The sequence below is a fragment of the Candoia aspera genome, chromosome 11 (genome assembly GCF_035149785.1).
Source record: "Candoia aspera isolate rCanAsp1 chromosome 11, rCanAsp1.hap2, whole genome shotgun sequence".
In the NCBI taxonomy this organism is placed as follows: domain Eukaryota; kingdom Metazoa; phylum Chordata; class Lepidosauria; order Squamata; family Boidae; genus Candoia; species Candoia aspera.
Window position 1 is genome coordinate 23,625,811 of NC_086163.1, and position 27,189 is coordinate 23,652,999.

The 27,189-nt window shown below is 49.8% G+C and overlaps 1 protein-coding gene across 1 annotated transcript; it reads right to left on the minus strand.

Moving 5' to 3' along the window:
• Positions 1-988: 988 nt before the first annotated feature.
• SLC7A5 (solute carrier family 7 member 5) lies at positions 989-26,937 on the minus strand. The gene is made up of 10 exons (XM_063313151.1): positions 26,490-26,937; positions 17,641-17,766; positions 7,170-7,275; positions 6,644-6,688; positions 5,979-6,102; positions 5,313-5,416; positions 4,094-4,190; positions 3,297-3,446; positions 2,878-3,055; positions 989-1,627 (listed from the first exon to the last, which is right to left on the minus strand). Exons 1-10 carry the CDS (start codon positions 26,935-26,937, stop codon positions 1,572-1,574), a joined length of 1,434 nt encoding a protein of 477 aa, XP_063169221.1. The 3' UTR covers positions 989-1,571.
• Between the last annotated feature and the right edge of the window lie 252 nt (positions 26,938-27,189).

A 27,189-nucleotide genomic window follows, 5' to 3' on the forward strand; every position in this document is an offset into this window, starting at 1 on the left:
GTGCCCTTCCATCTGCGATATAGGCCCATCATTCCAGGCCAGGCCTTTCCATCTAAGACTTTCACCACCAAGGAGAAAGAACAGCCACCAGCTGCACCATAAAGCGTCTCAGCATGCCGAGCTTCCAGGATCGACCACCCTAAGACGTTCTTGGGCCAGGAAGGCCAGGGGTCAAATTCCTTTTCACTCTTGGGGAAACCAATCTTTCCAGACAAGACATTCCCCAAGAGCTGAAGAAGAAGAAGAACCCATTCCCAGGGTCAACGCATCCCACCCGACTTCAAGCAACTTGGTCCCACGAGAGCTGTAACAGGCAATAAAACACAGGAGAGCTTATTCCAATTCTTTGCTCTAAAATTCAGAAGCCCCTGCTGTCGCTTCCTAGGCCAAAGTCTGTATGCACGTTGGAGTAAAACTACGTATCAGGAAAGTGCCACAGAAGCACACACACGTGCGTACACGCGTACACACACAGCGCTGATTTTCTGCTTGTTCCCACTAGGTACCCTCCCCTGCCTAGCAGCCAAATCTTCCAGCATCAGCCACCGCACAGGAATAGCCATTCCCACCCCGTTCCCAAGAATACATTTATGGAGCTGTAAGAAACGCCCTTCTGCCCAGCAAGAAAACAAAAATGTAAGATGTTTAGTATAACCACTGAATGCTACCAGAAAATGCCAAGTAGAGGGTTCAAACAGGGAAGCCAGGTAAGAAAAGTTTCCAGCGCAAGGCCTGGAGAAGCGCCCCAACTGGCACCTTTCAGCTGTCCTAGAGACTCTTGCGCTAACCCACAGTGGTCTGAGGCGAGTCCAGAAATCTCAACTCAACCTGCAAGGAGGGGGGGATGTCAGGAGGCCAATTAAAGCTGTACAAAACATTTACGGGAAATCAATGCGGCAGTGTTGAACACAGGGGAGTCTTAAGGAGAGAAAGCTTAAAAAATAATATCAGTAATAAAATTAAACAATGAGAGCTGCGATTAAAAAAAAAGCTCATGTCAGAACCAGGTCCACAGAGGAGAAGATCTGGTGTTGGGGCAGCTCGCAAGAAGAAAGATTGGCATCAGTTTGTGGGATTGTTTTCTTCTGCAGGGCCCCCTGGATGTGTAAGGAGTGTAAAGCGTACGCTTTATCTTTGCAGGAAAACCCTGCACTGCTGGACCTCACCCCTTGCCTGCATTTTGCTTTCTTTTTTCAGCAAATGTTGAGACAGCTGGTGGAGGAACGAAATAAAGTCTGTAGTGGAGCACGTAAACAAAACGTCCTGTTGGCTTCCCCATTTTCTCTGTCTCTGCGGAGGCCTCTCTTCTCTTCCAGGCAACCTTCTCTTCCCAATTTAAAATTTGCACCCGGGATCGTTTTCTCCTCCAGCATCTCATCAACAGCCTGGCCTGAGTTGGAGAAGCCGCAGGAGCACCAGGACGGGGAAGCCATGTGGGTGGGGGGTTTGAAGAGGTCTCCTGGCTGTCCCTGCAGCTTCCGTTTTCCCAGCCAGGAATCAGACATACTTATGTTTCAAAAACAATGTTGTGCGTTGGCTTGAACTAAACATCAATGGTTTTGCCCCTGTTTTTAAGACTCCTGGGGAACCACTTCCATCAGCTTCTGGAACAGGACTGTGGTGGAGTCTGTGTATGAGGAAGGAAAAGTAGGACAATTAGATGACCAGAAGGAGCTTTTGAGGTCACTGCAACACTAGAGGACACAAAGAAAGGTTTTTACACCACTAAGGAGCGCATCACCTCTATCGGTCCCCCCCCAAAAGGGGATGAGCCATGACGATTTATACAATTCAATTAAAATGTAGTTCTGAACAAATGAATTGTGCTAATACTGTCCCTGTTTGTATTCAATAATTTCCTTTTGTATTATGCCAAAAAACAACTTGATGACGACTTCTGCACCCAAGACTCCTGAGGGGAGCGGGGTGCAGACTGTGAATTCCTGGCAAATACAGATTGTTTCTGGCTGCCCTGACTGGTGCCTTGTGGGTGGACAAAAAAGAACCAGATTTTGGGAAATTACGTGAGGCATCAGGATCAGAAGGTTCCAATTAAAACTCTGGCAAAATATCCATCCATGCCTCTTTGGAATAATCCCCTTCTTCCACCCAGCATATTCTCTGTCCAAAATGGACTTTGCAGGACACAAGTTTAACATGTCACATGGGGCCAATAAAAGGGGCTTTCAGTAGAACGGTGATTCATACTTTGAACAAGAGGAAACTGATGGATGGCAGAGGCCTCCATGGTCAAGAAAACCACTTGGGTGCTTTTGGGGCCTCTCTGTCCCCAACCCAGAGAGAAACAGATTCCTCTGGAGTTACTGGATCCACAAACGTATAAAATTGCAAAAGTGGAATCTGAGCTTGGTTTCAGCACAGGGGACGTGTTGGACATGCTGAAGCCCAGCTTCAATCTGTCCAGCTTCAGTCAAAAGACTGGCCTGGCTGGCATCGTTCAAAGGTGTAGTTCCCACAGTCACCATCAGGGTGGCCCCAACACCTGGAGACTGAGTTTGGCATCTGCTTCTGCCTAGTCCGAGCATGCCCGGGCTGCTTCTTTCAAGAGACATCAGGGTGTGGACACCCACACAGCTTCGCTAGGGGAGGTGGGTCATGCCCCTCCCGATCACGTCCAATCCTGCCTTTTCTCCTTGTGGCAAGGTATCTACAAGGTGGGGCAGCACTGCCCAGGTGTGGTTGCTGAAGATCCCGATAGCCTTTCTCCTGCTGTTTCTCAGGTTCCAGTGGCACTGAGAGAGAGGTCCAGACTTTGTGGAAAGGCTACCCCACCTCTGAGTAAAACAAGTGTGGATTACAGACATCTCCCCCTGCTTCCATCCAACACAACTCCTGGAAATCGACCCTGGTACTCACAGATGCCCTGGAGAAGCCACTTAGGTTTGTTTTTCCACCAGACACCAATCAGGTAAACTGGGACTCCACTGAAGATGATGGCAAATCCAATGGCACATTCCTTCGGGGTCATCCAGAAAGAGACGGCAATGAGGAAATTGCATGCGAGGATGAAGGTGATGGGCAACAGCAAGTTGACCTGGGCATGAGAAAACAAGGTGGGGTTGAGTGTTAGGAGTAGGAAGGGGGTAACTCAAGAGCCCCACCAACCCAAAGATCCACTTAGGCCTGTGCCGGGGGCCAACCAGTCGCAAGGACAATCAGAGGACTGAAAATCTGGATCCCCTACGGTCATTTAAGCTGGTAACTTGCAAAACAAGTCACGGAACACCCCCTTCAGGGCGTCCTTCCCCAACACGCAGGCCGTGAGCGAAGCTCACCTTGATGGGCCTCTCCAGCTCAGGCTTCTTGTAACGGAGCCACAGCATGCCAATGATGGCCAGAGCCACACAAAGCCAGTTGAAGAAGCTGAAGAAGTTGATCACCGAGAAGATGTCGTTGGAGAAGGCGTAGAGCAAGGTCATGATGCACTGCGGGGGACAGGGGAGAAGGGGCGAGGAGACAAATCAGGGCAAGGTGGGAGCTGGGGGACAGCAGAGGACACTCGCTTCCTCCTGAGTTTGGAGACTCGGCGGACTTGGGAACAGAATTCTCGCCGGCAGTGGGTATCTGCCATCTGAGCAGAGTCTGCAGTTCTGAGCTCGGGATGGGGCACTGAAGTGGAAGGACAAACACGGGAGCCTGACGTAGGGGCAGGAAATCCAGGAGAATGCAAGGTGGCTGCGCTCCAGACGCGATGCGCTGTTTGCTTGGGCACCTTGAGGGAAGGGGAAGGGGCCCAGCAGTTCTGAAGCACGCTTCTCGCCCTCAAGGTGCAGCACCAGCTTGCAGGCTTCCAAAAGCCACACAACCCACCAGGTGTGGAGTTCTTGTTCAAAACTAGATGCTTACCCAAGTTAGAAGTCCATGCTCCACTGCAGCGTTTCTCAACTGTGGCAAGTTTAAGAAGGGTGGACTTCAACTCCCAGAATTCCCCAGCCAGCAATGAAGTCCACCCTTCTTAAACTTGCCACGGTTGAGAAACGCTGCTTGGCTGCATCTGACACCTTGCTAGAGTGCACAAATGCTGAGGTAGGGTGCCCCCCACCCCCAAAGCAACCTCTGCTAGCATCCTTACCGTGAAGACGAGAGAGGGCACAGGAGTGAGCAACCGGGGGTGGATCATGGATAGGACAGAGGGCAGGTGGCCTTCACGAGCACCTACAAAGAATAGCCTGAAAGGGAAGGAGACCAACTTTAATTTACTCTCTTTTAGCAGATAAATTTCAGGCTGTCTGGGGTTTTTGGAAGTTGCCTTGTGCTGTTTGCAAGGCTTGGGGGTCAGGCCAATCCTGTTTCGAATGGTCTGTTTAGGAAGACTCTGTCAAAGAGAGGGAGGTGGCCTACAGGTAGTCCTTGACTTACAACCATTTGTTTAGTGACCAAAGTTATGATGGCGCTGAAAAAAGTGTCTTATGACTGGGTCCTCACACTTACGACCCTCGCAGCATCTCCATGGTCACGCAATCAAAATTTGGGCACTTGGCAACTCGGCATGTACTAATGATAGTCGCAGCACCCCGGGGGTCACGTGATTGCCATTTGCGACCTTCCCAGCCAGCTTCTGACAAGCAAAATCAACGGGGAACTGCACGATTCCCTTAACGATCACGTGATTTGCTTAACAACTGCCACAAAAAATGTCGTGAAATCGCCTCACTTAATGACCGATTTTCAGGTCCCTGTTGTGGTCATAAGTCGAGGACTACCTGTGCTACTTCTCCCAAGAAAGAAGGAAATACTCTTGGATTGAGGAGCTGGGCTGTTCCAGGAGCTAGTTATGCCTGTTCTGCATGAAGAAGAATCAGAAGCAGCAACTGATTAAAAGATATAATTTGTTTGCTTATCAAACTTGTGAACTGCCTGACTCCCAACAGCTCTGGGCAGCTCGCAACCGTCAAAACATGGAAATTACAGTAAGACCAATCAAAGAGAAGAAAGATAAAAGATGGCAAGAACAACAGACGGGATGGAACGAAGCAAGGGGCCTCACGCTCCCTCGTCAAAGCCTGGGAGAAAAGCCGGTTCTTCACGGCTCTTAACAGCCGCAGAGTGGGGGCCATAAAATAGGTTTATTTATCAAATGTAAGTTTACATTGCAGCCCCTCCCCATATTTTTGTGGGGGGGAGGGTGTGTGTGTGTGTGTGTGTGTGTGTGCGTGTTTTTAACAGTTGAAAGGTTTCCAGAGTTTTATATTGCAGGGCAAAATATGGGTGGGCGGCCTGCGAAGATAAGCTTCCATTTTCAGAGAGATGGTTTTATTCCTATTACAACAGAGAGAGAGAGAGAAACCTACCGGGATGAAGTGAAAAGTGAGCCGTTGACGGAGCCAAAGCAAGACAAACCCACGAACACGGGGATAATCCAAGACATGACACCCAGGTGGTAGTTCCCAAAATCCTATCGGCAGACGGGGAGGAAGACAGACGGTCAGACATTTCGCCTAGGAAACTCCTGGAAACGTAAGGGATAGGCGGGCGGGATGCGATGCAAACCGAACACGATTTGCAACCCAGCAGGAAAAGTGGGACCCCCAAAGACGCTTGTTCAAATTTTGCCCTGCCACGCGCTCACTTGGCTTTTCCACATGGGGAGATGGCGAATTGCAGATAAGCATCACGCAGGATTATTGGAGAGGGTGGGGAGCAAACACCAAACCAGAAAAAAGAGGGACATTTCACATCCAAAACAGGAAAAAAAATTTCCCCTGAGATGCTACTAGATATTTGGCTACTGATGACACTCCTTCACGTGTGTGCCCACAGACGCTTTCTCCCAGACACACGCCCTGTTCGCTCCCCAGGTCCTCGCCACCCAAACCTTTGCAGCGGCAGAATCTGCAATGGCCAAACCAAGCAGCAGAAGTGGGCAGCACTCAGACACCACGCAGGGACAGATCACAAAGCGGGGGAAGTTCTCTGGATCTCGAGCAGCCCTTCCTGAAGGACTTATTGCACTTTACCACGGCAACGGCTTCTGACGCCAGCATCTCGTTCACTGTCAAGGTGGTGAAGTAAGCCAGGTTGGTCAGCACATAGACCAAGGTGACGATGGGCAGAGAAATGATGATGGCCAGAGGGAGGTTTCTGGAAGAAGGCAGAAAGTTCATTTCGCAAGCAGAGCTAAGAACGTTTTTTGACTTTTGCTGCAGGAATAATACAGGTAGTCCTCGATTAACGACTGTTCGTTTAATGACGGTCTGAAGTTATGACAGCCTTGGAAAAAGTGCTTTACGGCCTGTATTCACACTTACGACCATTGCAAACCGTCACACCACCCCCACGGTCACATGATTGCAATTCGGGCGCTTGGCAGCCAGCTCGCATTTGCGACCAGTTGCAGCGTACTGTGGTCACGTGATCACATTTGCGACCTTTTTTGCCGGTTTCCAGCAAAAAACATCCATTGGGGAAGATGGATTCACTTAACAGCCATTGTAAAAATGGCTGTAAAATGCGGTCTGGTCATGTGGTGTCTCACGTAATGACTGCACCAATTAACAACCAATTTTCTGGTCCCTACTGTGGTTGTTAAGTGAGTACTACCTGTGGCAAAAAGTCTACAGAGGCCATCTTCTCATCAATATTACAGAGAAGGAATGCAAAAACAGGCCCTGGGGACACTTACCTGTAAGGGTTAATCATTTCTTCTGTGACAAAATTCAAGTAATTCCTGCAGTTTGAAAGATGGGGGTGGGGGGGAGAGAAAAGGGTTCTTGAGTTTACAATACAGAATTGTGTTAAAAAAAAAGTCTTCCTGCCTTTGTAGATTGAATGAGAATGAACAATGTGGTAACTTATGAAAGCTCTGTCTCTGTCACTCACTCTCTCTCTCTCTCCACACACACACACACAAAATAGGGCTGCCCCAGATCAGAAGTCAGCTAGGTCTGAACATCACAAGCTCTCCTGACTGCACCATGTTTATTAATTTATTTAGTAAAGAAATTTATATGGCCGCCCACCTCACACACAGCGACTCACAGTTTTCCTGTTCACCCTTCTTCCGGCCCAGTTTTGGAAGACGCAGGTGCCAATGCAAGGACAGCGCTGAGCCAGGAACCTCCATCTGGTTGAACTCTTTTTTTTAAACCAAACTCCCCAACAGGTGAGCGCAGAGGGCCCACAGTTTCGACCTCTGCCTCCCAACTCACCATCCTCCGTAAGCAAAGAGGCCGCTGTACAAAGCCAGGACGATGTTGCCAACCTGCGTGCTGGTGCCATCGAAGGAATATTCAGGGCTAAGGGTTAGGACATCACCTGCATGAGCGAAAGAAGGAAGGGGGGCGGACATAAGCATCAGGACCTTTCCTGTGCTGCAGGGGGTGGTGGGGGAAGGTAGAGGGCATAAAACAACCTGAACCAAAATCTGTTGCAATTGCCCTGGGGGGTAGGACACTCAGGAGCTGTCAGCTGGAAAGGAAGAAAAACCTGTCTGCTCTCCAAAAGCCAAGGTTCTCAAGAGCCTTAGCAGCGTGGCTTTCACATGCACAGCTAAGAGAAAGATTTAAGGCAGATAACAGGGCATTTGGAATCGAACAGCACAGGACAGAATTTGAAACTGAGCTACATACAAACTATGAGCCTATGATTGCTAAAACATACAAATGTTTGTTGAAATTTTAAACGGAGGAAGAACGAGTGAAAGATAAAGTGGGCTAAGAAGTTTGGACACAACATACTGATGGAACAATGGGAAAATATGTGGCTGAAAGGAATGAAATTGATATTGTTATAACTTAAAAGAGAATTTTTAGAAAATGATGAAGCATTGGTATATGAGTCCAGAAAAATTATCTACTGCATAAAGGCACTTAAGATCTATATTGGAAATGTGGAAAGCATGGTCATTTGATCATGCCTGGTAGACTTGTAAAACAGCCAGAAAATTTTGGGTTCAAGTACACCCAGTGATGCAAAGAATTTTAAAGACTAATATTCAGTTGAAACCAGAGATTTTTCTTGCTGGGACTAATGGACAGACAATCAGAAAAGACCCACGGACGACTGTGTTTGTACGGTGGGACTATTACATGCGCAAACATGGAAAGATTCTGGAATACCCACAACAGGTTGGTGAAGATGACAGAATTTGCAAAGTTGGCAAAACTGACTTGTTTGATTCGAGAAAAGATGACATTTGCCAGTGATTGGAACCCCCTTTGCTGCAAACGGAAAAAAATGGATTTGTGATTTATGGGTTTGATTATTAGAAAGGATGGAATATGGAAAGAAGGGAGCCATGAGGGTAAACCCTAACCTTAGAGAGCGCGTATAAAATATAAATGCATTTATAACTGCTAAAAAGAAGATCGGAAGCCACTTCTTCGTATCTTTTTTTTCTTTTTCTTTTTCTTTCTTTCTTTCCTTCCTTCTTTCATTTCTTTTCTATTTACATAGTACTTTTCTTTTACTTTAAATGTTTTTGTTTTTTATTTGCAGTGAAATTAATAAAAATTAATTGAGAGAAAAGAACCCTGGCACCGCCAAAAGCAGAGCACATCTCCTCAATGTTGGGAGACTACCTCACGCGACATCTTGGGCATGTGGAGAACGTAGACTTGGTGAACATGCGCAGAGTGAGGTTCCCGCAGCTTTCCCACCTGGGGCCCTCCAAATGGAGTTGGGATCTCCTGGCTAAAGCCCAAGTTGGGCCATTTTACTTCTCGATTAGCAAGGTGGCACCAGCAAAAAAAAAAGGGGGGGCAGAATCGGTTGCTTGCACAAAAAGAGAAGGCGCAAACCAGTTCGGAACATCACACCCTACAGGACTCAAAACAAAAGGTGGTTCCCTTGGAGTCCGCACGTCCCTGTGCACTGGGAGAAGCCCCTCGCCCAGTATCTGCAATAAAAAACAGGAACTCAGTGGAAACAGCCTGAGGAAAAAACAGAAAAGGGAAGCTGGGCTTACAATGATGTCTCTTGAAGTTTCTTTCAACATGTTTGTAGCGTTTATTTTACTTGCAAGGAGCCCACGGGAGAAGCAGGATTGTATGTCTTTTGATCTGAAAGCCATGCACACAACCCAGTGGAGAGGGGGGGTTTATTAGCTGGCCCCCCTCCAGGGAGGGAGCCCTCAGGGAGGGAGGGGGATCTGGCCCGGCCACCCCTCTGCTGCCTGCTTCTCATGCGGGTCCATCACATGCCTCTGCTGCCAACTCTTTGTCCTTTTCAAAACTCTACTTTCCATCAGTTCATGGAAGGGCAAAGGCTGAAAGAAAGTGTGGGGGGGGGGGACCCCAACCGAAGGAGCTTTCTTCCATTCACCGCCAGCCTGGCATCCTCTTCCTCAAGCTGGTCAGTCAGACCAAGAACATAAGACAAGAGAAGGACTGCGGGACCAACCAACATGCTCTTTTCAAGGCCTGTCCCCTTCCAAGGGGTCTCTCATCCAAGACTGGAAAACCAGCCCCATCACTTCCTGGTGCCCATGTGCCAGTAGAAGCCAGGGAGAGTGGTGGGAGGATGTCATGCCACCCCCACAGAAGATGCTGTCAGTCTCCAAGACCAAGTGGTTGGGGGAACTTGATGCGTTCCCATATTGTGAAAAGCCTCAACATGGCTTGGTTTGCTAGACTTTGGCTCAGTATGTGTGTCAACCCAGGTCATCGTGGTTTATCCATGACCGACAAACTACAGCTTAGGGTGATGAACGAACCCAGTTAGTCACTGAGAGCTGCAGCACAGAGCCATCTCCACCAAATTAGCTATAGACTCCAGAAGAGGATCACAATCCAAGGGGCTATGAAGTCATTAAAAGACATACACTTGGTCACCGACACCCAGTATGATGCAACTTAGGTCATTTTTGCACTAACTTATAGCAAATTCGCAACATCTCCTGGCCATTGTCAAAGTGTCAGAAAACCTGTCCTTGTTACTGTTATTGAGGCACAATAGTTGATGAGCCCGGAAAATGCTAGAAGTCGCTAAAGAAGTGACCCTAGTGGGCAATACTCCTGGCCACCTGCTGTTGTCCAAAACAGCCCTCTCTATTTATATGCCTGGTTAATCTTCCCAGCCTTCTGCTAACAGATTCAACCAGATAGCCACAATCACTCTGGAAACTCAACAAATGGAGCCCAAACAGGCCGCAATGGTCCTGCCATGATGTTAGGCTCAAATACCTCTTTGACTACATTCTTCTCTAAAATTAACCAAACCAGATTTGACAAGCTCCATCCCATCTGCAATTCTTAAGTGGCCAAACTGCAGCCAGTGGCAACCTCCCCTTTGAACAAGGACCCGGGGGTATGTAGGGAGAGAGGGAGGAGAACAAAAATACCGCCACTGCCCCATTTCATGCCCAGGAGACTAATTTTCAGACTGGGTCTGTGCAAGTTGGCAGAAAGAGGCTATTAAGGGAGATGATTGAAGTCAGCATGGGGAGGGCCATATGAATTAGAGTAGTTGAGGGAATCTGCAAGATGAAAGACAACCAGGGGAAGGTTCAAAGGCGTGGCCCGAAATGCCTTCATGGTGGATGCTAAGCAGGCCTCCGTAGGGCAATTTTTCATCCAGGGGTTCAGGGTGTGGATTGGGATTCCAGGAGTGCAGGCAGATTGCAGTGGGAGAGAAGTGTATCAAGATTAGCTGTCCCCCACCTGGCACCTGCCAGATGTGTTGGATGACTATGTTCAATATACCCAGCCAACCATGGTCTATGTTGCTACAGCCAGATACCTACCAGGGAGACTGACCTCTTCCTAAAGGAGCCCAGCTGCTTTGGAACAAAGGTCTTCTAACCTGGTACTGGGTCCTTGCAGTGGTAATTAGGTTCCTTCCAAGAAGGTCTCCAGCAAGACAGTAGCTTTTTCCACTCTTGCTCCCCCCTCAAACAAGTAACCTTTGGCAATGTATGTCCAACAGACAACTGCTGGATTGAAAGGACATTTGCCAATGCGGAAAGTTGACTGCTGCAGAAGGACACAATCAATGGCTGCCCATCTAAACAAGTGAATCTGGGTGGCCAGGTTTTGAAGTGAAAAGGTGAGAGTCCCCAGCATTTATAGCAGGACAGTCCAACCAATTTGGGGTCAGCTTTGCAAGAGCTTCTCATTGTATCCCTGCCACTCTTCCCTCAGAAGCTGCTCACAAACCAGGCCAAGACCATATTTTGGCCAGGTAGGCAAGGAGCAAATCACAGCAGATGGTCGGGTGCCTGGACTGGTGCATATGGCAAAGAGCATCCACTTGAGAAGACATCATGCCAGCTGTTGGTGTGAAAGAAAACAGAGCAGGATAAGCCACCTGGGGCACCTGAGACGTTTTGGATAACTCCACAGGTGGAGGCTGGTGGAAGATGAAGTCCATAACGACCCTGAACTTCTGGGCTGGTCCACCACCACCACTCAAGGATTCAAGAGGATTCTCTCCTGGTCCTACTCTTCCCTTTTCCCAGGCATCCCACTCAACTGCGCTCAGACAGAAAAGCACAACCCATTCGTGTAACTGCAGGAAATACAAGATGGGGCCTTCTCCATCTATGGGGCAATAGACTAATTTCCCCACGCACTTCCCTACAGAAAGGGTGTGGCAAGTACAGCTGGTTGACAACACCCACGGGGCCTCATTCTTCATTTTGCTGAGGCCCAGACCACAACAAGCGCAACCCCAGGTGGCGAACCACAGAGTCTCCACTCCACTCAAAAGCCTACAGGATTTGCACAAGGCGGATGACTGGGAAAGGACTCACTGCGTCCACTGCCTAGGATTCCCACGAACGAGGTGGGGCTGGCCCCACCCAGCCCAAGAGCTGTGAGATCTTGCCCAAGAGAGAGACTCCGTCTTCCAGCTGCTCCCCCCGCCCTGGGCACCAAGACGCTGCTCCCAGCAGGAACTGCTGCATTTGCTGCTGGCCAGGCCAACCCTGCCCCAGCTATTCACTCCGCCTTCGCTGGGTTTGTTAAGTCAATCAATGCAGGCCACAACAGCCCGGCTTGTCTCATGGTCACCATTTAACAAACCGCCCAGAGTCCCCCCTTGTTGGGGGAGAAGGGTGGTGTTAAAAATTTGATTGATAGATAGATAGATAGAATAAATGGTCCTCTTGTGCCAAGACAGCTGTTAGGGTCCAACTGGGAAGGAATGCAGACCTGGCCTTGGGGACAGGGAAGGAATGGGCGAGCTGTTCAGGGGAGACTTGCAGAGAAAACTCAAAATCATCCCACCTTGGCCTTGTTTAGCATAAAATGGGACAAAGAGAAACTTGGACAGGCTCCCAAGATTGTTTTCCTACTTTGCCGCAATGAAGGACATTCCTGGAATCCCTGCCCAGCCTTTCTTGACCTGGCCTACCTCAAACACCTGACATCTGCCCCCTTCCACAGCCTATTCGCCCCGTAAGCCTACTTTGAGCAGCTCGGAAGGTTTCAGAAACCCAACGGGGACAGCCAAGTTCCGAGTCTAACTCTGCTCAGGGGCTGCTTAGTGCCCCCCACCCTGCAAGAAAACCGAAGGTGATTCCTTCTCTGCTGGAGTCCAGTTTGGCTGGAGAGGGTCTTTACCTCACTTAGGCAGAATGTTGCCCAACTGTGAATCGCCAACTGCCTCTTTCCTGGGGCAGAAAGAATGAAATTGTAGCTCAGGGAACAGAGGGTGTAGCGAGGCAGTGCCAACACTGGGCAGTGAGGTGTCCTTCGGCCGTTAAGACATGGCTGATGTCTCAGGAGAGTCTGAGGTCCTTGCCTGCAACCCCAAGGATACATTTGCGCAAACACCATGAAATTCCTGCCCTTCTTTATTAATTTAAACCAGTGTTCCTCAACCGTAGCAACTTGAAGATGTGTGGACTTCAACTCCCAGAATTCCCCAGCCAGCGTTGAAGTCCACACATCTTCAAGTTGCTACAGTTGAGGAACACTGGTTTAAACTAGGCATTTCTGGGGTGCCCACGTTATTTTATAGTGGACCCCACCACCCTGAACAATGGTGACCAGCATGTGGACTCAGGAGGGGAAAGGAAGGCATGCTGAGCACAATGGGATACAGTCTGCCTACCGGCTCATCCGAATTCTGCCCAGATGCCCTTTTAACATCTGGCCAGGAACACGCAGCTGGTGTTGATGTTTTGGCGTATCTCGCATTTGCATTGGTCTGAAAGCCAGCTCTTAATCACTGATGAAAACTGGCACCTGGAGGAAGCTTTGCAGGGAGAAGCCCCAGCGTTTACAGGGAGGGAGAAGAGACAAAGGGCTTCCCTGGCAGCCTGTTTTACAAGGCTGGCGCCGGCTGCATGACGCCCTGCGCTCTTGATTATGCTTCAGGCCCTGGCAATGCCTTCACTGGCGAGGAACACCTTCCCCTGCAGCGTCTGTTTCCAGCTCAAGAGAGGAGAACTGAACGGGGTGGCTGAAGGGAGAGCCAGCTCAGTAACGCAACACCTTGCAGAATTATGACCCTGAATGCACGTGACTAAGCCTTCAGTGTTTCACAGGACTGGAGAGATGGAAGGGCCACTAAAGGGTCGTCTATTCCAACCCTCTGCAACCTGAGCATCTGGCTCTCTCAACAAGGCTTATTTATTTAGCTGGCCATTCAGAAGACATTCCCCTGTGCAGGTATGTTTGTTTTCAACACCTTGCACTCCAGGAGCCAGGCTGGTGTCGTGGTTAAAGCACCAGGCTAAAAACCATGAGATTTTGCGTTCTAGTCCGCCTTGGGCACAGAGCCAGCTGGGTGACCTTGGGCCAGCCCCTCTCTCTCAGCCCAAGGAAGCAGGCAATGGCGAACCACTTCCAAAAAATCTTGCCAAGAAAACTGCCCAAGCAGTCTCTGAGAATCAGACAAAATTGAACAAAACACACACACACACACACTTGCACTCTAGGATGGTCCCACCAAGACCTTGGAAAATGCTATGATGCTGATTCCTTCTCTTCTGGGCTAATTGAGGAACAAACTGGGTTTCAGTCTAATTAGGAGAGATCAACACTGAAAAGAACTTAGATGCCAGCAAGCAGGTGGCTACATTAAATTGAAGAAATGAAACGAAATGAAGATGTGGCTGTACCTGTTGGTGCCTCCTTAAAGGAGGAGCCGAGGAAAAGGGACAGCTTTAAGGAGGTGCCAGTTGGTGCAGTGAGCATCTTTCCTACTTTGGATCAATTGGAAAACCTGCACATCCCTATTAAGATGCAAAGTGAATTAGACCATTCTTATCCCGCAAGTCAGAACACAGACTCATCCAGCAGCCTCAGACTGTTTCATATCAATCCATTTTTCCAGTGAACAGACCCTCCATGAGCCTTCTGAGATAATGCCTCTTTGAGTAATACTGCATTTCCAAATATTCAAGCTGCTTGCACTGTTCTATGGCAGCCTCTCTAGCAGACCCTTTTAAGGGAAAAGAAGAAGACAAGTAGCGAAGTTCCACAATGTTTCTCCTCTAAACTGGACAGGCACACGCAGCAGAGAATTCATCTCTCTTGGAAGACAAACTGCCTAGCTTGAGTGTGAGTTCAGGCATGCAGGCAGACAGAAAAAAAAATAATTCTCTTCCTGGGAAGGAAGTTCAGCAAACCTGCAGTGTCCTCATATGACCTGCATCACTTCAGCAGGAAAAAAGGGGATTTTAAATGGGCTTCCCCCACAAGGTGAGGCTGAAAGCCGATGTAAACCCTGTCTCTATAGAGAACGGGTTGCAAGACCCACACAGAAGCAAGGGGAGCTAATGGCACAGCTGGAGTTGAGGGCGGGGGGCGGGTGTTTGGGTGCCTTCGTCAAGCCATATTTTGGATGCAAATGCCTGTCTTCATCCTTCCTCACAAGGCCCTGTTTGAGTCATTTATCAATTAGCTTTCTGTCTTTTGGGCCTTACAAAGACGCCCCAATCTGATTTACAAAGGTGCCCCTCCCAATATACCCCATGGCAGTTTAAGAAACATTTAAAAAGCTCCCAGGTGTTGGAATCTTAATGCTGGAGTCTGGGGATTACATAGATCAGTGTTTTTCAAACTTGGCAATTTGAAGATGTGTGGACTTCAGCTCCCAGAATTCCCCAGCCAGCCATGCTGGGGAATTCTGGGAGTTGAAGTCCACACACCTTCAAGTTGCCAAGTCTGAAAAGCAGAGATGAATGGATGCAGATGATGCAATGATGCATCAGGCGCCTGGTTTTTCTTCGTTTTTGTTTCATTGTTTTTATGGTTCGTGATTTTATTTTATTATTGTCGCTAGCTGCCTAGAGTTGTGCTCCCCAAGATGGGCTGCCATATAAATCTTTTCAATTAATAAACCTTCCGTGTTCCTAAAACTTTGCCTCTAAAGTGTGATTTTATGCTGTTTTTCTGTTCATTATTACAGTAGTTTCTGATGATCATCCTGGCTATTGCCCCTTTTTTTAAAAATCCACCTTTATTATGTTATAAATAACTCAAGGCGGCAAATGTAACTAAGCAGTCAAATCAGGTCTCCCCCCACAAGTGAAGCTCATGGTGACTTCGTGGACACTCCATATTGTCTTCCTGGCAACCCTTCAGAAGCATTTCCCATCACCTCCTTTAGTTTAGTTTAGTTTAGTTTTTTTTAAAAACCAACTTTTTTTAAAAAAAAATTCCCAGTCAACAGCCCCACAATTCCCTAAAATTTATGCAAATTATAGTATTTGGATGAGAGACTAGGAACCCTCAAGTCTATGGACTAGACTGAAAATTTGGGAAAAAAATCCCGGAAGAAAACGTAAAGCACTTCCATGTTCTCCAAGAACTCTAGGTGGACCAACCCATAAAGCTGATCTTGATCTAAAGGAGAATCGCATTCCTTTGTTGTTAAACAAGCATGCCTTAGATTGCACTAAATGGTTTTCACTCCCACCTTAGCTCTGCTTTACAAAAGGAATCATTCTTTCTTCCCAAAGTTTCCTATCCACTTATCTGCTGATCACTAAGTTAAAAAAATAAGGTTGAGGAGCAATTTATGCCAGCAAATGCCAGATCACCAATGGCAAGACATTCCCACGAGTTTGTGTCACGAGGTCCTCTCCATTAGCCTAAGCAAGCACAATTAACAAAGTTAGCTTTATTCTGCAAAACCTCCTCTAGAAAACTTAATTCCTCCACTTCTTTCTGGATCTCCCTTGTCTCTGTTCCAGCCTGAGAGAGCTCTGCCCCATTTTTTATACTGTCCCATGCCCATTCGTTCATTCATTCATTCATTCATGGCTACAGTGAAGCCCAACTGCATCTGATGAAGTCACCTGCAGCTCACAAAAGCATATAAAAGCGTTAAAATCTGTTAGCTGGAAAAGGTGCTACCACACTCTTGATTTTTGTGAGGCACAAGTACCCTTGGACATGGTCCCAGGTTGATCCATGGCACCTGCAAAGAAGCAGATGCCCCTCTCTTGAGGGACACAAGAGGCATAGCCTAGAGAGGTCTGGACAGATGAAGAGTCCGTCCTGATCTAAGGGGTTTTCCTAGAATAGCTGGCTCTTCGAGGGAAAGGCAACTCTGGATTTAATCTCGAAGTGGTGCTTTCAATGTGGTGGGAAATGTCAGGGTTGTTGAAGCGTTTGCAATAACACCCGGTGCTGGATGTATAAAAGTGAAAAATGCCCCCCAAATCACGTAGAGGCACTTTGGACTTCAAACAAGGAAACCTGTCAAAAACAAGAGGTTTGGCGATAAGGAAGCTGAGCAGGAATGTCAAGAAGGATTGCTCCCAAATGCTAGGAGTTGCTCAATTGTGCAATAACAGAAACTCAGCTAGAATGGGTATCACAGGTCAGGGAAAACGTGACAGAATGGAAGGTCATTTGAGAAATGAAGGCTTCCTTTGAAATGCCGAAGTCTTACCTGAATAAAGAGAGGGATAAAAAGGAACACAACCTTGCACAGGGGGAGTTAACAAACAGGAACGCAAAATGGGATGTTGAACGGCAATTCCCTAACGTTACAACCAAGAACTGAAACCATCCTTGATCAGAATTAGGAATCTGGCTAATCAGGCCACTGATGAAAAGGGAGCTGCAGAGGTATTAAAGGCGGATTAAGGGACTGCAGAGCAGCTGAAAGAATTCTTTGTGAGCTCCTTCATCACTGAAGCTGCAACACAGATCCCCAGGTCTGACCTGAACTGGTATTTCCAGGAAGGAAATCTGACGTGAGAAGGTAAACAGTGGGAAGGGCCTTTGGAAAAACAAAATAATCACCCCATCCAAATAGCATTAAATCAAAGTTTTCCAAAAAAACTCTTATTTGAAATGGTGGCTCGTGGAACACCCGTTTCTAGAAAGAGACCTGAGAAATAACAGGGCTACTAACCAGGATGGCTAGCTACTCCTTCCAGCATTCGTAGCTGTTGCCTTTCAACACAAGCACCAAGTTCCTCTCCTGCTTTGGGCCTTCCCAGAGGAGTGTGCTGGGTCGCTTGTGGCCCTACAATAAGGCCCAGGACGCTTCCAAGAAGGGACCGCCTGGTTTTTCTAGGGATATGCACATTTTTAGAAAAAACAGCTATCTTTCTGCTCCAATGCTCTACGCTTTGATTTCCAAGAAGCGTGTTTTCTTTCTCATGTTGGCCTGGGGGATAAAGTGGGAGGGCCCCACGATATGCATGCCAGGGGCCACAGAATTTTAAACGAATCTGACCTCCCAGCCTGGCAAAGCAGGAGAAGACATACTTACCCTTCCCCAGCTGAATGAAACCAAGGGTGATGATCAAGGCAAGTGCCAGGAGCTTTGCGGCCGCAAAGGCATCTTGCACACGAGTAGCAGCTCGCACGCTGTAGCAGTTGACCGCTGTGAGCAGCACTGGGTACAAACACATCAGGAAGAAAAACGAGTAAGCAAATCTGCAGGCATTTCTTTTTCGAAGAAAGGCATGGCGCACGGGCTGAGGAACCTTGTCCAGGACTGGACTCCAGTCCATGGCCAAAAGCACACACAAAATAATTCCACAAGCATAACACTATTATTTTCTGTGTATTTAACAGCTTATCTTTCATTCCGTAAATATAGGATGCTGGGACCACACGGCATCACGTAGCACACACACCAACTAAAGTCCTCCGGTGAAAACTCCTTACTCTCACAACACATGGACAGATTGAGCCATAGCTTCAACTAGGAAACTGGGAGCATCCTAGACCGAGCCAAATCCAAAAATGCCAGAGACTTCCTGGAAGCCTGGCACTCAGACAAGTCAGCCATCAACAGACACACAAAGTTGAACCATATTTACACACTATTGAAAAGAGACCATAAAAAAGCTAAGAAGGAAACAAAAAGACCAGAACACGTCCTCTCCAGCAGCCAACAGCCAGATAATCAGGGATTAACACCAGACAAATAATCAAGCAGGAGACAACACCCTAACCAAGGAACCACCAAGCAGGCAACCAATCAAGCGGCCAACAGTGCCCTGATTGAGGAACTACCAAGCGGGGAAACCAGACCCCACCATCAGGGGCAGGGCAAGCCACCGTATATAAGCAGGGAGCAAACCCCACCCTCACCAGCACTGACGATGTCACCTAGTTGGGTCGTGAAACGTCTGCAAGCCAACCACCCAGCTCAGAGAGCACCGAGGACGCCACAGAACTATACTTAGCAGACTGCATCTTCTTCCATGTTTGTACACGTGCGTGGAAAGAAACCAGTAGGAGTCTGGTAGCACCTTTTCTGACCAAGCTACCTTTTGTGAGCTTCTGCCTAATGAAATGCATTAGCTGGAAAAGGGCTACCAGATTCTCCTTTTTGCCACACCCCTCCTCCTGCAAGGTGCGTATGCGTATACCCACGCTCAGTAATGAACGAATGAGAGAGATCGGCGCATGGCCTCTTTTCCTCTCCATCCAGGTGATGCCAGGCAGCCACCGAAGCTGCTTTCATTTACTGTATTCCGGTTTCAAATGTGTGTTTTGTTTGCATTGAGGTTGTAACCCTAAACGACAGAGCTGCTTCCTCCTTTGCTGCTTCTCAAGTGAATGGATGGGTTGACTCAGCTTCCGCCTTCCGTCCCTGGCGGTTGGCTCAGGCAACAGAGACGGGTGGTTGCATCACCCGCGCCTGCTCCACTGAGCCACCTTGGCACCCCCCCCCCCCCCGTATTTGCAGAGTTTCGGCCTCCAGCCAAAAGTGGCAGAAGCTGAGAAGGTCCCCTCTGAAGGCGGAAGCGGGAGACGTCATGGGATCCACACCTGTTGCAGCGTTAAATATAATCCCAGACGGGGGGCCACCCACCCCTCCAACCAGCAGAGAGGCCCACTGCTGCTTCCTGCGGATCTCTACTTCCTTAGCAAAAACAGCCCTGCCATTTCTCTACCATGCTCTTATGGAAATATTTACGGACTCAAATTTGCAAGAGGGAGACTTCATCCTTTGAGCCTATGGGAGCCCGAATTAGTTTGAATTCCTAGCACAACTGCACCTGAAAACCTATCGGATTCAACAGGGCTTGCTCTCAACTGGATGTGCACCCAAGGGTGACCTTACGGCCTTGGAAAGAGAGGAAGGTCCATCCAGAACCTTTCCCGAGAAATCCCTGAGAGGATTGAAGCCGGTCTCAGCCCTTTGGATCTGCAAACGTGGGAATAAGAACACGTTATCTCAAAAGGGTTCAAGTGAGCATTGCAAGAAGACAGCTGGAACTGTGAACTCCCCAAAGTACAGGCACCAACACTAATAAAAGGGCATGTGCAGAGTGTGTCATTCCCCAGAGTTCAGGCTGGGGCCTTTGGGGGTTGTAGTTCTCGACACCCGGAAAGCCAAATTCTCTTGCTCTCAACCGATGGAATATATTTTGTCATCTGTAAGGACATCTGTCTTAAGCTTCCAGTTGTCATTAACACACTCAACAACAGGACCTTCGCAAGGGGGCTGAGTGAGGCATGATTGCTGGGAGAACTCAAGGAAACTTGGAACATCAACTGTCCTGTGGGGGGGCTAGTTGGCAAGGAGGGGGATTCCACTTTATTTACCGCCCCCCCCTGCCCAACAGCTGACATCCTTTGCATTTTAAAAAGGGGAAGCAATCTTAGCGGGCCATGAAAGATTCTGGGATTGAAAGATAATCGCTATCAGTGGGGAACAAATATGGTGGCCAGACCACGTGTTAAAGGGGGGGGGGGCGGGAGATGAATGTCAACAACAGAGCTCCAGTCATCTCTTCCACCCCCCTGCAGGGTCTGACGTCTATGGCAACCCCATGCAAGAACAGGAAAACAACACACACATGTTTCTTGCCAGCCTCAATGCTCTTTCCTTTTTAAAATAAATAAATCATGAGAAGTCATTCCAGTCTTATGAATGCAAAGTTTTCATACAAACTTCAGCAGAAGAAAAATCAATAGCAATCTATTGGACAGTGTCGAATCAGGCACCCTCGTTCTTCGTCAAGACATCATTTGTAATCCTTGGGCTGAATTTACGAGGCTGCGGAACAATCCCTCCGTCGGATGACGAGGAATGGGTCAAGAATGTACCCCAACTGAGATCAAAGAGTTGGCAAGGACAACTTCAAGCTGGTGAGAGGCTGGCATCCTCTCTTCAGCTGCCTCAAAAAACCAGTTTGTCTGTTTCATTGCTGTAAATAGATCTTTTGTCTCGACAGGCTTGTGACCCAATTTCTAAACCTTTAGAATCCAAGGAAGCAAGTCACTCCAGAATGAGTTAAAAAAAAAAAAAATCAGGGTGGGGGGAGGAACAAACTGAACCATTTTTTCTGGCTCGAATGCCATAAACCCACCTGCTCGCAAAGAACCAAGGACCTATCCAGCCATTTGGCTGGCAAGCAGCTGGCGTCTTGTTGCATGCACCTTATTTAAATCCGAGCTTTGTCCAAGATCATCCCCCAGGCCTAACACAATCCCACACTTTTTGCTTCAAAGAAATAAAAGAAAACGCTTGTCAGGCTGGAAACACACCCAGGATATTAACTGGATTAAAGGCATCAGATGCCAAGGAGAGAAACAGGTGTTTTGGGGAAGTGCAAAACTTGCTTATTATCTGCACTGCAAGAACTCCAGCAGCTGAGCTATTTCCGCTTCTGAATTAATATATCCCCTTGTACCCTAAGGGGCACGCTTTCTTATTTTCTTTCTGACAGCCCTCCTAAGATGTGGTGAGGAGACAGGTGTCCTAAATCTTCATCGGTCAGGGAACCCAATTTTTGCACAGTTGGGTTTTAAAGTTCTTACCCAGGGATTGCTAAGCTATTTCTTCCGGCCATCGGTTGTCTTTGGTTTGTTCATGACGTGGAACGGCCCCCAGCTGCATTCCTACAACGGTCCTCTGCTCTCTGGGTTCTCCCACTATAACATCAACCAACTTTTGCAGATTGTGTCATCTTAACCAGACGCACTCTTGCAATTCTGGCCTGCTTCACAAAGCATGCAATTTTGGCTTGGTTCGATATGTTTGGTGACATGAGCCCCAGTTCGCGTAACGTGGAGACTCAGCGACTAGTTTTGAGTAAAGAAATAATACTGTACGCACAGAAGCTGCCAGGGACTATGATTACTCCAGCTTTTGGGGTGAAAACGAGCATCCACCCACCAAACTGTCCTGGCTGGAAATTTTAGGAGGTGCAATATGGGCACAATCTGGAAGGTCTACAGAGCGTCTAATATCAAGAAGCATCTGGTCAAACCCTGATGAGATCAGTGAAGGGAGCCTGCTCAGACAGACTGTCAGGCCCCTCTAAGATTTTGGACCTGACGCATTGACGCATTTTTCTTTGCTCCTGGCAAAGAAATGGCCAGACAAGCTGTGAGTTAGTTCTTGCACAGCCAGGAAAAAACAACTGCACAGCAGTTTGTACGGTTGTAAAAGCAAAGCAAGATGAGGACAAGCCAATCCACTTCAAGGAAGGAAACTGAGACGCCAGAAGATACGAACATTATTTCTCTCTATCAGGCTTCTTCTATAATTACTGGAGTCACTTGGATCCTCGGCATGGCTTCTTACTTTCCCGAGCAGATCTGACTGATCTGCAGTTCTTGCCAACTCGCCTAAGCGATTCATGCTTGCCTGTGGGACGGAGCGTGGTGGAAGCCACCTTGCGGTCCGTGGATTTCCCTTCAGCGCTGACAACTTCAAAGGGGCTTTCTGGGTTTCAGAAACCCACCTGCCCTTTATCGTCACCCAATCAGGGTGGGAAAAGAAATCTCCAGGATAACTGAAGCGCCCAAAAATATGTTCTCAGACAACATTTCTCAAGCAAGTCAACATGGATCATTGAGGTTACTTTTCCCATCACCTGAAGACGCTATAAGTAACAGGGAACCAAACTTGGCCAGCAGAAGCAATGTGCAGGAAAAAAAGGGGGCAGGCACTTTTGCTTGCAAAAGAGTAACACATTGTCAAATCCTGCATTTTGCACCAGGGGGTCAGCAACAAAGCCGCCGACCCCTCAGGGCTTCCAATTCCAGCATAGATAACTGCATGCTTTAAAGTTGACTAAGAAGAGTCTTCAATAAGCACCAAACATTTAAGTGCATAATGCTAAAAGCCTATTTCAAAATTCCTCCCCACCCCATAATGTTATGCTGATGCTGGTTCGGCAACTGGCTGCCTATGGGCCAAACTTGGCCCAGGAACGACGACTGGTTGGTCCAACAGGCAGAGAAACCACGCATATCCATGCCAGTCAGAGATCAGCCAATATTCTCCCCTACCGTTGGAAATCTCCAGCTAAACCGATCAGCAAAAAGAACACAAACAGCTAAGACGTCATGTGCACAGTTGCTGGGCAACCTCAGTGCAGGCTGCTATGGATTCTGTTGTAACCTAGCAGCAAGGTGTAGCACATGTGGTTGCTCAGCAACGGCACATGATGCTCCTCCGCTGCCCATGCAGAGGCCTGTCTTCTGTCCACCTCCCTTTCCAACCAGCCAGGTGGAAAACGACTGCAACTCCTAAAATTAAACCAGTCACCGGCACAAGAAAGCAGCGGGCAGCCACACCAGCCTGACACCACGTGGTCTATTACCATCTTTTGTACACCATTTTATACACAGCACTATTTTTTTTCCTTGGTTTTAACCCGTGAAATGCCTCTTAGAGACACCTCGGTGAGAAGGGCAGCTGTATACATTGTTTAAGTAAATAAATAAGCAAATGGGCATTTAGCAGGCACGTGATGCCACTGCAGGACCGAGCCCAGCTTTGAACACAAGATCCCTTGATTTTTGCAATGAAACCTGCACAACGCCTCTAATGTCACTCAGCAGGCCTGTTTTGCAGAAAGCGAGGTGGGCATAAAAGGCCCTTGGGGTTCTCTTCCAAGCCAAGGGACCCCTCAATGCAGTCCACCCAGGAGGTCCCCTGGGCAGCCCCTGCTGAACCAGACAGGGCTTCCTCAACAGGGACCTTCTTTGTAACCTTTTTCCAAACCAAACCACAATTCCACTGTGTTAGTGCCATGGTATGTGGGAAAGACCTTGGGAGACAGGAGGAAGAGCTGCAGCCTAGACATCTGCCGTGCAAAAGGCATCTCAGCCCACAGAAGGAGAGGAGGTGTGGGAAGCGCTTCAGAGGGGACCCTCCCTAGTTTTCTGGAAAGCAAAAGTAAAGGAAGTGCTTTCAGACCTGCAAGATTCTGTTACTGTAAGCCATGGTTTGTGCTTCTGGTCTGCCAGTTAGCATGCCCGGCAGGCAGAGAAGAGAAGGGAAAGGTTATCCTTTGAGAAGGTGGCCTGCAGCAAGCAGATAAGTTCCCTTCTGTATTCACAGGGTGGTGGTGCAAGAGACGAATCCTCAGCTCTGATGAAAGGAAGCCTCCCTTGATGCCACCAAGACTTTCTTCCGGAGTCGCAAGGTTGCAGTCATTTTAATATCAGATCAGTAAGCAACATTTCCAAGCCAGGTGGCAATGCTGCTGTCAGGCCAACCCCTTTGTCTCCTTATGACCTTGAGTCTTGCGCTACCCTCAGATTGCCAGTCTAGTGTCCACCGATAACAGGCTAAAGTAATCCTTTAAAGCTGCCCAGGGCACTCCTCCATTAACTGAAGCATCAGGAGAACAGGAAGGGGAGGTCAGATGGGAACCCATCACCTGGCTAGAGCCAGCAAAGGGACAGACCATTTTACTACGCCAAAGAAAATCCTGCGAAAGAATTCTGTGGCAAGGTTCTAACAGTTCATCTGCACGCAGGATAGTCAGAGAGAAAAAAAAGAGAGGGGGAAAATGGCTTAATCTCACAGCCACGTCTGCACCAGGTTTCAGGCATAGATAGAAGGGGAGCCTGCAGCCACGCAAACTGGGGTTTAACAGTAAACTGACATACAATGAGTGAAACAGAAATGCGTTTCCAAACGCTGCTTTCGCACTTGGCTATTCTGTTCTTACTTGACAGTTAAGTGTGTTTTCTGTCCTTCTTCAAAATGGTTGCTTAACCGTGGATCTTTGCTAGCCACTTTGAGTCCAGGCAAATGGGTGGCATATAAACCCAGTGATGAAGAGGCTCAACCAGGGACTTTGGCTCAAGGAAGCTGGGGGAGAAGTTCAATCTTTTTACTCAGCAAATATGAGAAGGGGGGGAGAGAAATAACCCCCGTCCCAGATTCTATTTCATTGAGCAATTCACCGGGGACAGAAGATCCAACGGTGGCCGAAAGTGAAGCAGCAAACCAGATGATGCACCATCTGAAACTTGGGGCCCAATATCCCTTCTCTCAAGGTGTCCCAGTGGCATCATCCTCAGCCAGCATGGCTGGCCCGTGGCACAAAGTCAAGAAACCCTATCGAAGAAGAAAGCTCTTTTCAGCCCCCTGCAGCCCCCCCTAGTGGGGCTGACACACCCCATTAAGCCACCGTGTTGTTTGGTCTCATCTCTTGTAACATCCAACCAATCATGGTTTGTTTAGCAGCTATGTTTAAGCAAACCACAGGTTAGCATCAGCATGAGTCCTGCCAGTCTGTCCTTTCTGTGAGCCCTCTTGGACAGAGAGGAGGAAGAAGAAACAGAATCTACTGGGGAAACGCCAACTCCTGGATAGAAGTCATAGTTCAGAAGCACCTGGGTGCGACTCTGCACATCTTCACCCCCCAGCCTGGTTTTTCTGCCTGGGACTCTGAGAAATTGCTACCAGACAAAGAAGATGATCAAGGCCCAGATGGACATCGTCAGAATCCGTAAATGAACTCAGAAGGGTGTCTCCTGTCTCTTTGGTGCCCCAAATAAATGCAAAACGTTCTGGTAAAGTTTACAGGGAAGGAAAGAGACAAAGCGGCCCAGGGTGAGGAAGAAAGCCGACCCTTCTTTTTTCTCTAGGACCTGGGGCAGGATGCACCAAGGAAGCCCCCACCCCTTCAATGTCGGTCTGCAGATGAGAGCTAAGTGGGCAGAGAATCAATGGGGCAATGCAGCGGGCAGGAGAAGGCAAAAGGTTTCTCCCCCACGTGCAGAAAGTCAGCCTGTTCCTGGGGTGGAACAAACTTCCAGCCTTTCCTTGGGGGAGTGGGGGGGGACAAGCAGCAGGTGGGGCTTTAGGGAGGGAGGGGTTTCCCATCCTGAAGCCCCACCCACTGACGCAACATGGCCCTCCTGGCCTCCGAAGAGAAAAATGTGAGCTCTCCTCCAGATTCAACTCCCAGCCTGGGAGCAGCCACACCACCAGGTCTCACAGGGCGCTGGGTCCATTTTTCCTAGGGGGTGGGCAGAGGGAGGGGAGCGGCCCCTCCCTTTGATCTGCAGGGAAGCACCCCTATTTTTGCCCCTATTTTGTACTAAGTAAGGGGGATGCAGTGCAGAGCGTGGAAACAACCTTGAGGCCCAAAGCATGATGGCAAAATATTGTATGGTGGACGATCAGGGGAACGAAAAACGTGGAGGATCAGAAATCTGGGGGCCGAAGAGGGTGCTGCCAAGGAGGCGCTTCAGAAAGGCTGAGCGCCCTCCCACAAGGCAGAACAGGATCTGCCTGGCGCCACTGGCCCCCTCGAAGAGCCCCCAACCAGGCAACTGGAATTTGCTGCTGCTGAAAATCCCTCACCGGCGGGGTCGAAGATAGACGGGCGGGCTCGCCAGGGGGCACCGAGAAGGGCTCTCCCGCAGCCCGGGCACAGAGGGACGGGCAAACGCAACCCTCTTCCCGGATCCAGGACCCGGCGAAGCTGGCATCGCGAGCGGATGCGGGGCCGCTGGACACAGACTCGGCTCTCCAGGGCGCCCCGCTCGCCCGCTCGCCCGCTCGGGCAGCCAGACCCCGGCCCAGCTGGGCTCGGGGGCCAGGGCCAGGGCCGGGGGGGCGGGAGAGGCGGAGCCACGCGGAAACTTTTCCGGACTTTTGCAGAGCACCAAGCCGAGGGTGGGGCTGCGGCGCCTCCGCCTCCCCGGCAGAGCAGGACGGGCAGCCCGGCGGGGGACGGGGAAGGGCATCTGACCCCCCGCCCCCCACCCCCAGCGGGGGCCACGGCGGCGGAACCCCGACGCCCGCCCGTCCGGCCTCCTGGCTGCCCACCCCCCACCCTCCGCGGGGACCCCCGCCCGCCCTCCCGCCGCGCCCGGCCCGCGGGGCTTGGGGCTACTCACGCACGCAGAGGCAGGCGACCAGCTTGGAGGCGCCCTGCGGGACCGGGCAGGTGGGGAAGAGCGGCTTGAGCACGTAGGTGGCGAAGACGAAGGCGACGATGTACTGCGAGGAGGGCCGGATGATGAGCAGCTCGATCCAGAGCTTGAGGAAGGCGGGCAGCGAGCCGTAGACCTCCAGCATGTAGGCGTAGTCGCCGCCGGACTTGGAGATGGTGGTGCCCAGCTCGGCGTAGCACAGCGCGCCCACGATGGAGAAGGCGCCGCACACCGCCCACACCACCAGCGCCAGCCCGGGCGAGCCGGCCTCCTTCAGCACCCCGGCGGGCGTCACGAAGATGCCCGAGCCGATGATGGTGCCCACGATGATGGCCACGCCGTTCAGCAGCGTGATGTTGCGCTTCAGCGCCACCGCGCAGCCGTTGCCCCGCGGCCCCGCGCCCGCCAGCATGTCCTGCGCCGCCGCCGCCGCCGCCGCCGCCGCCGCCTCCTCCTCGCCCGCCGCCGCCGCCGCCGCCGCGCCGCGCTTCTTGGCCGAGCCGCCCGACATGACCCCGCGGAGGACGCGCCACGCGCTCGCCGGCCCCGGCCCCGCCGCCGCCTTTTATCCGCCGGCGCCGGGCGAAGGCGGCGAGGACCCGCCCCGGCACGTGGGACGGAGGCCCCCGCCCCGCCCGCCGCCGCCGCCGCCGCTGCGCGCCCC

Excerpts from the sequence above, each read along its gene's own strand:
- SLC7A5 (XM_063313151.1), bottom strand. The coding sequence starts at position 26,937 with ATGCTGGCGGGCGCGGGGCCGCGGGGCAACGGCTGCGCGGTGGCGCTG. Across the intron at positions 5,417-5,978 it reads CGTCAGAAGCCGTTGCCGTG|GATTTTGGGAACTACCACCT; the intron begins GTAAAGTGCAAT and ends GTCTGCCGATAG. Across the intron at positions 4,191-5,312 it reads TCACTTTTCACTTCATCCCG|GCTATTCTTTGTAGGTGCTC; the intron begins GTAGGTTTCTCT and ends CTTCCCTTTCAG.